At 39.4% G+C, this 15,820-nt stretch overlaps 1 protein-coding gene across 1 annotated transcript in view; it reads right to left on the bottom strand.

Moving 5' to 3' along the window:
- Positions 1 to 15,820, bottom strand: part of LOC121925652 (homeobox protein Meis2-like) — a 144,217-nt gene that overhangs the window by 24,715 nt on the left and 103,682 nt on the right. The window contains exon 4 of the mRNA XM_042458051.1: positions 6,770 to 6,846. Within this exon, the coding sequence (XP_042313985.1) occupies positions 6,770 to 6,846 (77 nt within the window). The remainder of the gene's footprint in view (positions 1 to 6,769; positions 6,847 to 15,820) is intronic.

The following is a 15,820-nucleotide window of genomic DNA, read 5'->3' as shown; positions in this document are numbered from 1 at the left end:
CTAGACAGGTATTCCTGTCTGGAAAGAAATTGGGCTCACATTTAGTGTTTGTGAATAAAGTCACATGTTTATGCCCAGCTTATAGAGCTTTCATGCTGATTATTTAAAAGTTTGTTCAACAATGCTTCTGTGTTGTCTGTGATATCCATAATGCTCTCTCTTATGGTCCTCCATTGACTGCCTTGTACTGAACAACAACAAAAAAAGAGTGGTACTGTACAAACAAAATACATCTTATAGAAGGGGTGGACAAAGTGCAGCCCTTGGAATCCCTACATGTGGCCCTTGAAGCCCCCAAGAAGTCTCCAACCCTCCTAATTTTTCCCCAGTCTGATTATTTTGGCCCCAAACCAACTAAATGTTACCGAAATCACCTGAAAATGTAACAGTTTTCCTCTCTTAGCCCTCCAGAATCTCCCAAATCTCTCTCCCCCCAAAAAACCTCAAAGGAAAAAGTCAGCCAAAAAGGTGTCTGGAATTATGTCTCAGTACTTTGGACATGCTGAAACAAACTGAGCAGATGCATGGAGCAAATATACTCCCTGTGCAGTTGCCCAACCCTGTTTTATAGTCCCAAAATGTGTCAAGCACCTTGACGCTAAGATCAAGTAAGCACATTTATGGAACATAAGGCTCCGTTGTCCTCACTTTCTCCCTGGAGTGCAACAGCAGCTGGGGTGGTGGCGGCTCCCAGGTCAATCTGCATCCCTCCTCTGTTCTGACTGGCTGTGCGGGTGCACTTAGGGGTGTTCCAGCCATTCCTTTGCACGCCCTGGGAAGATGGAGCAGTCTTCACCTCTGCTGTAAATCTGCTCCTTCGCTGATACTGTATGTGGGGGCATCTGAAACATGTCTGGTTTCACTTTAGCAATCCACTAGCCAGGGGGATCAAGCTGCACCCATGAACTCCCTGCCTCCTGTTTCACAGCTGTAGCAAGAAGCGTGATGCAAGGATCAATGAAAACCCCACTGTGAAATGCCCCCTGAAGTGCATATGCAGTTATAATCCAGGATCACTCCAGTTTATGTCACTCAAGCAGAAAGCCAGTGTTGTATATTGGTTTGAATGTTGGACTAGGACTTGGTAAATCAGAGTTCAAAGAGCCTCATCACACAAGAAAACAAAGAAGAAAGGGAAGCCGGAGAGTAGTGGCTTGCTCTGTGTCTTATCACATGGAACTATGGCGCTTCAATTCTGTTACTGTGGGAGATGGTTGTAAAAGTGTGACTTTTGTTGAATGGATTTTTCCAGCTAGAAAAAATGTACTTTTCAAACCATCTCCTGCAGCTATAATGTCATGTGGTAAGGAGAGAGAAAAAACATAAGAGAGGAATGCAATAAGTCAGAGTTGATTTGAAGGCACATAACAACAACATGTCATTTTTAGGATTCCTCTCATAACTATACTAATATTTTCTTAGTCCTACTGCCTTTTAACCAAAATATATGCACAATGTAATCACTTTAAATTCATCTTTCTTGAGCAGGATGCACAAACATGTCAGTGTTTATGCATCTTATTCTAGAATAGTGCTAGTCACTATTGCCAGTCCACAACTCATTTCCAGTAAACTATGCAAATACAACAGTTATATGGCACAAATGTGGGCCCAGTCCCTGGAATGCTTTGGAGGGGAGAATGGTTGGTCTTCCAGAAGAAATTGCTCAAGAAGCGCTGTTCTAGATCATCACTATCTAAAGCTCCCCCTGAGAGCCAGGCTGGCCATGTCATCCTAAAAAAACAGACACTTCTCTGTTCAAAGGCTTGTTAGAGGCCTGACCCCTGATAAGCCATTACTTGAAGGTGTTCACTGTCCAGCATAAGCCTAATTTAAAGATGATGAGTCATAGGAAAGGAAAGAGAAGGGATAAGCCTTGTCTTCAGTACTGTTATCAGTGCAAAATATACTTATTCAAGCACAGTTTCCAATTACTTGTCTATAAATCTAAATAGATTAGTGTGTTCACAAATGTGTATTCTTTCCAGGGAAGAATCACTATGAATGAGGAGTGTACACATAAGCAGCCTTCATAGTTTCTTTTGCCTTTCAGAAGAAGTCACTCTCCTGCAAACAGCTTGTTGAGCTTTCTACCATAATTTAATTTAATTTAATTATTTAGTAACATCCGACAACTATTTAAATAACACACAAGCTGAATATAGTAGTAATAATAATAATAATTTGTTTTATTTATATACCGCTATTCCAAAGATCATAGCGGTGAACAGCAAGTAAGCTAATTAGCAAGTAAGCTAATTACTTTTTACTAACTAATTATTGTGGGCAGGGATGATAACTCTGTGCTTTTCACCTACCAACTACTAATTGTTTCCCATTAAGAGAAAAATAGACCACAGATGTAAAATGAGTACAGTATCACAATTGGATACTGAAGATGAAAGACATTACAATCAGCTAAGATGTATTGAAAATACAAATGTTGAAATCAGTTTGTAACGGTTACATTATGTGCATTTAGAAGACCAAAGTTAACATGTATATGTGAATGGGCATAATTCATCCAAAATTAAAAACTTATAAATTTTACTGATCTCAAAGATGCACGATGAATTAAATAACATGTTAGAAGTACTTTACTTGGCAGAGGAGTGCCCAATATTTTTAAAATAATAATAATAATTTGTTTTATTTATATACCGCTATTCCAAAGATCATAGCGGTGAACAGCAAGTAAGCTAATCAGCAAGTAAGCTAATTTGCCCCCAACAGTCTGGGTACTCATTTTAGCTCCCTCCTCAGAAGGATGCAAGCCTGAGTCGAGCTTGGGCCCTTTTGCTGGTCTTGAACTCGCAACCTTGTGGTCTTGAGTAAATGGCTGCAGTACAGGCATTTAACCACTGCGCCACCAGGGCTCCTTAATGTAATTATTTATTCTGAATAAGCCTTTCTGTTTGACTTGTGGGCTCCTTCCATATATTAAAGATTATTCCCTTGCAAGGCGTTTGATTCGTTTATTTGACTGTTTTCAGATTTTGTCTGGCTGAACAAACATGATACAGCATTATACAGTACTGTGCTGTGTGTGTGTGTGTGTGTATAAAATCATGCACTGTTTTCTCCATTTGGCCTGTTGGCTTTTATTTATTTCCCCCCCCCTGTATTTTCCTCATATTTTACTATATTGGGAAAACAGCCCACAGCTAAATGTTTAAACAACATCTGTAAGGGCATGATAAAATCATGCTTGAGCACGAGAAAAAAGCAGACCAGCCCTTTAAACATGATGATCTCTGATTGATTTTTGATTGCTCATGTTGGAGGGGATAATTTGGAAAGGTTTTTAACATTTACGACCACATACTTGTATTTACTGTAACTTTGATTGCTCATAAAAGTATTCATGTTATTTCACAGATTCACAACTCAGTATGTCCGCTCAAATCTAACAGAAAAGATAGAAGAGTGAGCTAAGAAAATAAGACTCATATTTTACCTGTCACTAAAAAAGGTGCCCTGAATTGTCACTTATACAGATTTTGTTATCCACGGGGGATCTTGAAAACAAACCCCAGTGTATAACAAGGGTCCTTGTATTAGCAAACTCTACTGGAACAATTAACTTCCAGAGGAAGGTGACCATAGAATCATACTGGAGGACTTAGAGATAGGCATTTCTAGGTCATCCAGTGCAACTCTATAGTCAGCTTCTGCTGGAAACATACTATAGAATCATGTTGGAGGACATAGAAAATGCTAGAAAGAATGTATTTTTTCAAAGGTGGGTAAGTGAAACTGCAGGTCTTGGTCCCATGGATACAGGGGTTATACTATGTTGTGCATCATCTAATATAGGTTCACATCATCTAATACAACTTATACAAGTGAATAAAAGTAAATTATATTACTAGATCATCCTAACCTGCTCAGTATAACAGAACTGTATCATTTGAAAAAGGACAAGGAAATATTGAAACAATACTCTAACAGAAACTACTGTGTTATGTTGCACCATGAGCTACACGTCTCCTGAAACCACTTTGTTGCAAGTGCCTTGACTCTCTTGAAATTTTAATGAACTTACCAGCTTTTGCTATTCTACAGTCAGCCCTTCGTATACTCAGAAAAAGTATAAACTTCAAATATCAAACTTTGTTTTTCCATTTTTTATAAGGGACACCATTTTGCTATGTCTTTATATTAAATGGGACATGAGCATCCACGGATTCTGTTATCCACGGGGGATCATAGAACCGAACCCCAGCATATAACTAGGGTCCACTGTACTTCCCTGTTCTCTCGCTTTTAGTTTTTAAAGCCGATAAACATTTCTGATATATTTCTTTAAGAAAGTGTAGCCCACTCTTTCAAAACAAAACAAAACAACCTCTTTTGTATGGCTGCTAACAGAGGGGATTTTAAAAAAATACAACACCTAGCAAAAATAGCAGCAGCAAAATCGAAAGGAAAAATAAAACAGCAGCACCAAAACCTAAACTGAACAAAACTAATAACATTATCTGACAAAAGGAACATGTTTGAGAACTTGCTTTCAAAGAGTTTACTAGTAAGTTGGCTAAAAGATACAGAGTTGGATGATTCACAGACAGACAGCTACCAGTACGAGTATCCACTTGCAGAAAGATTTTCTCATCTAGTAACAGAGCAGAGCCAGACAACAGTGAATGCAAACCCACAGAAGTGTGAGCAGAAGGAAACAACTGTGACAGAACCTATTATAGCACCACATCATAAACTTCCAGAAACATTTTTACAGAAGTATGCCTATAACAGTATTAGCGGTACAATTCCATCACCTTATTTCTTTAGAAAGCCCATTTTCTCAGTTATTCTATAGAAGAGAGTGGGAGCCTCTGGCCCTCCGGGTCTTTTGAACCACAGTCTCCATAATCCTCTAGCTGTGACAGTTAGGACTTCTAGGCACAGAAGTCCAAAATATCCCACCCCTGCTGAAAAATCTCAGCAGTATCATTTAAATATTCTGGAGATGTTTCTACTATACCTACGTTTGACCACTATGGGTCATGATTCAGCTAGTGTAACCACTTTATATTCTATTGATTTCAGTGAAAGAGATTTAAGCATGTAATTAATACTCCTACTTAAATAAATGGGAGGTTAAAGTAACCTTGTCTGGATTAGAAACTATTTTGGCTAAGAGGGGAGGGTTGCAATTATGATTCTTGTAGTATCAGAAATTACATACTGATACATATTTACATTTTCCTGCAAACAAGGTGTCCCAACGAGTATTATATTCTGATGTTCTTATTACTGATTAACATGTAATACTTTATTATTTGGGAATGGGTTTTCAATGTAGTCTTAAAAATAAGAATGTGGAAGTACAATTCAACAAAGAATTCTGTGATTTCATTATTCAACATATTTAAAAGGTTACAACAAATGGATCTCCCAAGTCTGCTGTAAGGTCACAGAAATTGATAACCTTACAAGCTATGATTATGTGAGTCCGCCTGTGTCTCACAGATAGCGCAGTTTGTGAATTAATCCTCTGAAGGCAAATATATTGTAAGTAGCTTGTTATCTCCAAAGTACTAAATTGAAGAATACATGGGATTATATTGACAGAAATTACATTTTCTGTAATGGGGTTTAATATATCTGAAACCATTCCCATCAGTCTCTAGTCACGCTAACTGAAAAAGGTTCTTTAATACAAGTAAACCAAATTTATTCACTAAAATGGATTAGGCCATGTAATCAAAGCCTTGGAAATATTAATCTCTGACATTTACTGAATAAAAACAGAAATACTTTTGTCTAGAAACTGACCCTCTTCCACTCCCCACCCCCCCCCCCCAAAAAAAACGGTTGCACTCTGCTTTGAGCTCGCCTTGGACATTTTCTGGATATTACTTCAAAGAGGATAAGGTTTCTACATCGTAAACACTAATTTAAAAATATTAGGACAATTAATTAGATACACTTAATTTTACACAGCATTAGATTTCAATATGCCACAGATACAAGCCTTGTCCTGGCATACCATACAAAACCTGCATTTCAGTACAAGAACAAATGGCAATACCTTAAATCATTTTTAAAAAGTCTTATATTGATAGGGAGAAGGCTAACTTAGGACCCACATAATCAGAAGCAGAGAAGGCTTAATATTTTAAAAGCAGACTAATTTTACGTGTATGTCCATTCTCCTCAACACAGATTTTGGACAGACTGGTTTTAGTTTTCTCCCTGTTAAATGAGTACTATACAATAATTTCAGAACCAGCTTTCTCAATCACAGATGTAATCCTGTGCTCAGATTGCTTAATTTATAGTTACTTTAATGGGATTTAAGCAGCTCACAGGCTGGATTGCAGTTTTGTGAATAATGGTTTAATACAAAGGAAACTGAAAACTGAAATAAAGACCTATAACAATGGTTAATCTATTTATAATTTCCTGGCTGCTGAGAAACTGATTTCTTGAAAGATGCCCTAAAACAGATACATTCAAGCCAACTGCACATGTACTTATGCACTGAAATCTAACTACTTAACCTTGGGAAAACAACACACAAATACCTGCGCACTGAAATCTAACAATTTCTCAAGATGTGGGAAAGCAAATATCTATCATTCTTCAGGAGTACAATAACTAATTCTCATAACAGAAAGCATTCACTAAATTAAGCTGGTTTTACCACCATAAAGTAGCAAAGAAAGGCTGCTGAAGGGATGCATTATCATAATGCAAATCATTAGCTGAGGTTGCCAGAGGCTGAATACTGATTGTGTGTAAACATTAAAGTACAATTACTTACCAATTGTTCACTTGAAGTATTGTGAGTCCTGTGTCTTGTGCCAACTGCTTCTTCTGTTCTTCTGAAGGGTAAGGATGCTGTAAGACACCAAAGTAAATGTACATTATATTATATACTATATAAGTGTGTTTCTATTAAAAAATAATAGTTTTACTAGCCATTTTGTGGAATCATAAAAGTGCAGTATCTATAATTAAAGATGAAAATGCTGAGGTGTGGCACTCACATAATTATTAATGGGCTACTACATCATATAATTAATGGCAGTAAAAGACAAGCCAATTATAATGATTAGTGAAGTGTAGAAAGAGCTGCTTAAGATACAAGCAAGTACTTTGCTACTAAGGAAAGGCAGTTGTTACAGCAATGCTATTTTTTAAACTCTTGTTTGAGAGAATCATGTATGCTATCATTTTCTGCATCTTCCACAGTATTAAAGAATCCCATAAACTTATCAAGTATTAATATGGTTAATAACACATTCTGTATTCCCTGTAATTTTCTGAATTGCCATGGACTGTGAACTAGTGTATTGTGTACACAGGTATTGTACACTAGCTCATATGATACATTTCTCCACATAATTGCATAACTGGTGCTGAAAATGACACTGTGAAGCCACACTTAAGTTTGGTACATCATAAGTAGCAGCAGCAGGCAAGGTAAATGCTACTGAGGAGTCCACTACTGAGCCTACACACTAGTGGGGTGATCTTCTATGCATGCTTATAGTAGCAAAAATTATAGATTTCACCAAGTGTGGTAAGTAAATGAGAGATGCTGCCTTGAAATAAGAGTATTTTCCTCACTTCCAATGTGTTGAGGTTCGCTGTAGCTATACATAGCCAGGGACACCACCATCTTTTCCACATATTGATGATCAAGGGAGCCTTGTTCACCAATATGGCTCCTTAACCAAGGGCCTACCAAAACCTAGAACTGATTCTACTTTGGAATTTACTTTCAAGGGGAATCCAAAAACTACAGTACTACTACATGACTCTGCAAACAGGGTATCTGGGGAAAGGGAGATGTGGTTGAATGTACTTTTCAGGTTTTAGGAAAGGTTATCTGAAAATTATAAAAAATTTAAAAAGATGGTAGTTTAACTGACAGTTCCAATTTAATTAAATCCTGCTGAACATATGCAGCAACATTAGCAGCAGTTTAAACAGCATGTCTATTTTTATTGAAATAACATTAACATGTAGTCATTTCTCAATGAATGTGTGGTAGTTTTGTTTGCCCAATAGTTTTGATCTTTAGTGTTGCTATAAAGTAATGCTTAACTGCTTACACACAATCCCATTATTGTGATAATTTCTTGATCATCATTGCTTTTGGAAGATCTTTTAGTTTACAAAACACCAACATACATTTCAGTCATGCCTGTCAATATCTCCAGGCCAGTGCCCCCAACAATCTATGTACAGTGGGTCCTTGATATCCACCGCAATTTGGTTCCAGGAACACCCCCTACCCCACCCCCTGTGGATACCAAAATCAGTGGATGTTCAAGTACCACTAAATACAATGGCAGAGTGAAATGGTGTCCCTTATATCAAATGACAAAATCAAGGTTTGCTTTTTGGAATTTATATCTTTGGGGAATATTTTCAAACCAGGGATGCTTGAATCCATGGATAAAGAATCTGTGGATAGGGAGGGCTGACCATATGTTAACGTATAACTAACAGGAGCACTACCAAAGCTGTGTAGGTTCAGTGGTATTAACTATGCAAAGCAAATGAGGAAAGTCATTTATTTAGGCTGGGTGTGACACTGTATTCCTTTGTCCCCAACCTGGGGATATGCCAACAGAATCAGGTGCCTGAGATGCCTAGGATTCTACAACTGTGACAAATTCCTTAGTCCCTCTTCTACCATCACCTTCATCACTACCTATTTCACTTCTGTAAAACTGTTTTGTATGATATTGCAGGTTATGGTACTTGCCTCTAGCAATGCAGTGCAAATCCATCTAAGCAACATCAACGCAGCCTTCTAAAATAATCAGTCAAGGTAAGGGACTGCAACAGGTTGTGATCTTACAACATGATGCCAGTCACTGTACACATTCCAATGACAGGCTGAGTATCCTTTATCCAAAATGCTTGGGATCAGAAATGTTTCATGTTTTGGATTTTTTCAGAGTATTTTGTATTTTTGGATTAGGGATGCTCAGTATATACATAATGTGGTGGCTCAAGTGGTTAAGATGCTGACTCTATTGATTGCCAGATCAGCAGGTTGGCAATTCGAGGCCTGGATGCCACATGATGGGGTGAGCTCCCATCACTAGTCCCAGCTTCTGCCAACCTAGCAGTTTGAAAGTATGCAAATGCAAGAAGATAAATAGGTATCTCTCTGGTGGGAAGGTAAACAGTGTTCTGGGCAATCATGCTGGCCACATTGTAGTCTCCTACAATGCTGGCACTGCTCCCTATGGTTGGACACGACTTGACAATCTTGTCAATAGGGAATATCTTTACCTTTACCTTTATGTATTTGCAAGGCTGGAGAGAGAAGCAGCAGGAGCGAGACTAAGGATCTGTGAAATGATGGGAATCCAAGTGTAGTGCTTGGTGCAAGTCCACACCTCATGCCATTTCACAGATCCTTGCCTCTCCAGTTTCATCTCTCTCCAGCCTTGCATCTTGTTTGCCTCAGATGCTGCTGCAAATAACCACACAACAACAAGTTGGAAGAAAGGCCACAACTTTATTAGCAAGCAATTGGTAAGGGTTGGCACAAAGCATGAGGTCAGGATCTGCGAAATCAAACAACCCCACGTTTGTCTGATTATCCAAAACCTGGCACCCACCAGGCGCTTGGGATGACCTAGGGGATAAGGAACACAACTTGACCGCAAACCATGCCATGCGTTCACATATTCACTAAGCCCCTAGTCACCGGGAGGCGCTCCCGCGTTATGGCCCCCTCAATGGCCCCCGGGTACCTAGTGACTCCCAAACCAGAGCTCCATAGCCCTGGTACCATACCGTGCAGATCCTGGCCTATGCTGCTGCCACAAAAGGCCTACAATGGAGGCCTACTACCAACCCTGCCAAGAGTGATGCTAGTGTTCACCGCAATGGTCCAAGTGCGAATGAACATACCCGCATAGGCCTTAAATCTCCCCAACCAAAATGCAATGTACTGCGCAGGCAAGCCTGCCCTGGAAGCACCATAGTCGCACCAATGCGAAAAGAAAGACCTCAAAACTCCTCAGTCGGGAGCCCCATACAGCTGAAGTCATTCTTAATACCGCAAACAATTGGTATCTAGTAAGAGGAGAACCATCCAAGTGAACACAGAAAATTACAACCCCAGGCCGTACCTTCCAAAAGGATCAAAGGGCCTAGACAGCACAGACATGTGAACCACATAAGCGATGCAGCACCACTGTCTGACCAACTCGAATTGGTCGCAATTGGACCAACATAAAAGAAACAGTGTGCTTCATAAGGAAATGTCAGAGGCACCCCAGCCCGCCCTGACACATCGCTCTTGGACCCAACCACCAGCTCCCCCAACCTGAAAACACCAAAGAAGGTCACTGCAATTGTTGTACCAAACTGTTTTATTAGAAAACTAGATAAAAACAACAGGTAAATGCAAATACAATTTGCATAACAATAGAAAACATAAAGGGTGTCTGACATCTTTGCTAGAAGCATAAGCTCTTAACCATCCTTCAATCGCCCTTTTCAACAAAAGGAGCACAAGGGACACGAAAACCTCGGCCTATAAAATAAAGAAATGTCAGCCAATTAAATGGCCAAAGATTTGGGAGCAAAGTTATTGTGCAAAGCCAAGTCAAAAAGCGCAAACCACATCCGTGTTCACAAGCCAGAAAGGCTGCAAGGCTGAGGCACTAAATTATCAAAGATTATCCTCAAAGCATGCTGAATTCTAAGTGTGGAAGATGTACTGGAACCAAAAACACCATCCATTAAATCAGACATCCAACCTCCCACATGGAAACAGGAAATTTCAAAATTGAAGATCTGCCTCTGGGGCTAACTGAGAGCTGTGAAAGAAATATTGTTAATCAAAAAACACAAAACAAATTTCTTAACCAGACTCATAACTCTACAACCGCCCCCCACCACACCACCCCACTTACCCCGGCCCTGTCGGCTCCCAAGGAAGGGAGGCAAGACGCTGGAGGAAGCTTCTCCAGTCTTCCTCCCTTCCTTGCTTGGCTCCGCACGGTGCGAAGCCAAGCGCCAACTGGGGGACGGGGCCAGCAACGTGGCCTTTTATAGGCCTAAGCCCCGCCCCCCCACAACGTGCGGTGCGGAGCTCCTCCTCCAAGGCAGCTCAACCAATGAGCTGCCCTGGAGGACCGGGAGCTCCAACCACAGAGCCCGGCTCCCAGAGTGTCGCGGGGCGGAAGGGCCGCCACTTCCACCCCGCGCACCAATAGGGAGCCGGGGCAAGCCCCAGTACATACTGGGGCTTGTTGTTCTTTGCCGCTTCATCAGCAAAACGATCTGCCCGGCTAGCGGGCGACTGTTGTTTGTTTTGGTTGTGTTGTGCATAAGACACAAGGCTGGAGAGAGACTGAAGATCTATGAGATGAATGAGCAGCAGACCCACAACCACTATCTCAGAAGCAAGTGGCAGGTGAGGAAAAATTTCAGTTTTTGAATTTCAGATTTCCAGATTGGGATGTTCAACCTGTACTTCCTAGTGATGCAGTGACACTTATGAATGGGTCTATATTCTTCCACAATACTGAGCAACCATGTATGTTGCTTTCAAAGGCTTAAATATCAGGCTAATAACTCTTTATTTACTTAGGCATAACTATTTATTACTCTGATGTTTGAAGAACACTGTTTCTCTCTCTCATTTTGCTTTGCCACCTTGCATGTGATCAGACTTTACATAACTAAGCAATCTGTGCCTAATTCCATGCAGGAAGCAAGACTTTTCAAGACAGCCTGAAGCTACTGAGATTGAGAATGCTGTCTCCACCAAGCAATTTTCAATTGTTCTGGACTTTTCACCAGCAAGCAAGAGCTAATAAATTAACCATCAGAATAATACCACTACTGTAAAAAAACAACACAAAAAGCCCAAGTACTTTAAAACTATCAGAACAAAATTATTTTAAACCATGGTGTGCTTATAGTCATCTGATCCTTCTCCCCCCCACTGCATCTGGTTATTGGCTAAGTGTAGCATAAATGTTCAGTTTCATGAAAAACCTATAATTGCTGTAATCACATGAAAGCCATTACTTCATGTAGATAATCTCTCCCAGCAAAAGTTCACAATGAGGTTGAATGGCAGTATGTTTCAACACTGTGAGTTTTTCTTACAACTTTCTGTAGATAGAATAAATTATCCTTATGGATTAGCAAACAACAAAAATTGACTGCCAGTGGCTCAGCTACAATAAAACATTCAAATCCCTGTTGCATCTCCACATGTGGGCTACTAAAGCACAAGCTGCAAGCAATAGCAAAGACTGTACTGCAAAAAGGAAAAAAAAAGTGACAATCCAAAAAACCTACAATTTTTAGTAACCTTTTTTTTTTAAAAAAAAAAAGGATATTCTTTCTGCACTATTGCCAACCATGCCTTTTTAATCTATCTGGCACTAGTCATTCTCTTTAAGTTTATCTAATGCTTGAAAAAATAGTGTTGGGGGGGATGGACAAAACCTCTTTAAAATCAGTCAGTTATTAACTGCTCTGATTTCAGCTAAGAGGTATACTTATCACCAGGATCACTTTGGGATATCAAAGGAGATTTAACCAACATTCAATAAACAGTGACTTGAGATCTTTACGTTTGTTGTGTACACTAGCCTCATACCATTATCTCTTAAAAGCTTAATTATTTGCACACAATTGATCAAGATGGGAATTTGAGAAAGGATATGCTCAAGCCTCTGGGAGAGCTGTAACACATTAGAGGAGCAAACAAAATTACCTTTAGATCTCACAATAAGAATTAACGATTAGGACCACATATAGGGCAGAGCAGTAGCTGAAGCTATTCTTCTGGAGTGTTTTCCATTTGATCTGCATTAACACCTTTAAATGAGCGAAAGCCATAAAACAGTGATTATGTATGATGAGGCATATGCTCCCTTCCTAGAATCAATCCAGTGCATGTGTATATTGGAAGAACACAGTTTACTTTTCATAGCTAGAGTCAGATTGGGAAGGGGAAGTGGCTCAGATCACTGGTGGGCAAAAAAATAAATTCAGATCCAAGTGCTTCACAGAAGAATCTGGGCACTAGGTTCAACCATGCTACTCTCCAACAAGGCCACTGGCTGTCTCTGAAGGATGTAAGCAATATGTTATTGCTACTGCTGCTATATAACTGATCAAGTAATTAAGTTAATAATGTGTTTTAGAATCCATGCATTTTAAAATATGTTTTTACTGTTACATTTAAGGCAAATCAGGCACACGCAAACATACCCAGCTATTAAAGTGAGGATATTCCACAATATTGTAAACTAGTCAACCATTTTTAGATGGTAAAGAATTTTTCCTGACCATTGCAGATTATTTTTTGCCTTGTCTAAGATGAAAGTTAAGACATGTTCACCTGTTTGACATTTTAATCATAAATAATATTAATCACTTACTGCATGTTTTTTATTGACTACAGTGAATCCTTTGACTGCATAGATCACCAAAAGATGTGAAATGCTCTCAATGAAATGGGAGTGGCACTATATTTGATAGTCCTGATGTGTAGCCTGTACTCAGGACAAGAATCTCCTATCAGAACTGAATATGGACAAACAGAATGGTTCTCCCATTTGGCAAAGTGGTCAGGCAAGGCTGCATACTATTACCCTATTTATTCAAATATAGTACAAAAAGCAGGTGAGGACTCAGAGGGATAAGGAGTGAAAATTGGAGGAAGGAACATCAACAAGCTAAGATATGTGGATGACACAATATTACTAGCAGAAAACAGCAAGGACCTGGAACAATTTCTGAGAAAGGTTTAAGAAGAAAGTGCCAAGGTAGGTATAATGCTGAACATAAAGAAAACAGAAATAATGACCAGGGAAGATCTACATGAATTCATCCAAGATAGTAAGAAAACTGAATTAAAGAGTTTTCATACCTTGGATCCAATATTGATCTGGTGATTGCAATCAATACATTAGAACAAGACTTAGATTGGGAAGAGCAGCTATACAGAACCAGACAAGAACCTAAAGTATAAAAATATAACTCTGAATCTATTGTGATGATCATCCACCATTGTATTTCCCATCATCATGTATGTATGTGAGAGTTGGATACTGAAGAAAGCTAATAAAAAGAGAATCAACTCTTTTGAGATGTGGTGCTGGAGAAGTCTGCTGGGGATACTGTGGACAGCCAAGACGACAAATAAATAGTTTCTAGAATGGATCAAGCCCGAACTCTCCCTGGGAGCCAAGATGACCAAACAGAGGCTGTCAATACTTCTGCTATATAATGAGAAGGGATGAATCATTAGAAAAACAATGATGCTAGGAAAAATAGAGGGCAGGAGGAAGATCATATGCCAGATAGTAGAATTCAAAGATATAGCTGTGTTAGTCTGTAGAATGAGTATGTAGAGAGATCCTGTAGCACCTTTGAGACTAACTGGCAGAAAGAAGTTGGCAGCATAAGCTTTCATAGACTAAAGTCTACTTCCTTAGATGCATTTGGCCAGATGGATGGACTCATTCAGGGAGGCCATGGGACTGAGCCTGCAGGACCTGAGCAGAGAGACTGAGGACAGGGAGTCTTGAAGAGATCTCATCCACAAGACTGCCATGAGTTGAGCAAATTTTGAGGCCAATTAACAACAACAACAACATTAATAAGAATGCTTAGTGTTACACATTATTTAAAAACATGAGTGACAGGAGGCTTGTATCCATTTTTAACAGTGGATGTTGCTTTCAGAAGTTTTAAGCATTACTATCCTCATATTTCAGGAAGAAGATGAAACTGATAGCTGGCCTAATGCCATTTTAGTGAGTTTGTGTCCAAGCAAAATATGAATTAGTTATTTTTTGTGCATACACAACAAAACGTTTGATATCTACCATCCTAAATAGCTGGCACTTACATTATCTTTTATATCTCATCATATCCCACCTTTATGTTCAACTTGACTATGGCCTTTGAAGAACAGTAGGTAAGTAGCCTACTGTTACCTATCTTTTCACAATGGTTAAGGTATCTGGAGGGCTTTGTGAATTCTCTTCATCTTTTCCGCTCCCTTTTCTGCTTCCCTGTTCAGCATTAACCACAGTGTACACCAGACCTAAATAGTGTAAAGGTACCAGACTATGTCTGATCTTAGAAGCAAAGCAAGATCAGCTCTGGTAGTACTTGGATTGGAGACCACCAACCAATACTAGGTGCTATTTTCTATTTCAGAGGAAGGAACTGGCAAAATCACCTCTGAGTACTCCTTGCCTAAGAAAACCCTATGACATTCAGGAGGTTGCTATAAATTGACGGGTAACTTTAATGCACATACATATACAAACTGTTACATCTCCAGCAAGGTTCGTTAATTTGGCCTCTGAAATTGAGGGCTTTCAGAGGGCTCTGGAAAGTGTTCGGATTTGTATGGTAAATGAGAGAATTAACAAGAGAGTCCACACACAGCTGGGCATGTCAACCCCAGCAAATACAGAGGGATGACTGCATGTCTGCCTAGGACTAACATCTTCAATATTTTTTCCTGCATGGTTTTTAACACCTTGCCTTATGAAGAAGCCAATGGAGCTTCAAAAGTGTGCAACATGTATATTGTACATTTTGGTTGACCCAATAAAAGGCCAACAGTTTTGTGGATTTTTGATGTTATTGGATCAATCTAAACAAGACAAAGTTATTGCCAACTGTGATTTTTCTACCTGTATAGGCAGCGTCCCTAAAACACTACCCTTTCACTTTCATACCTGGTTATCAGTTGGCAGTGCAGATGCCTCACATGTACACACTTAACACGTGTACATTCAAGCATTATGGTGGTGGAGATATTCAAGAACTTTGCGATGAGGTTTCAATTCTG

This window comes from Sceloporus undulatus, chromosome 1, assembly GCF_019175285.1.
Source record: "Sceloporus undulatus isolate JIND9_A2432 ecotype Alabama chromosome 1, SceUnd_v1.1, whole genome shotgun sequence".
In the NCBI taxonomy this organism is placed as follows: domain Eukaryota; kingdom Metazoa; phylum Chordata; class Lepidosauria; order Squamata; family Phrynosomatidae; genus Sceloporus; species Sceloporus undulatus.
This window is presented reverse-complemented; position numbering and strand designations above follow the sequence as displayed.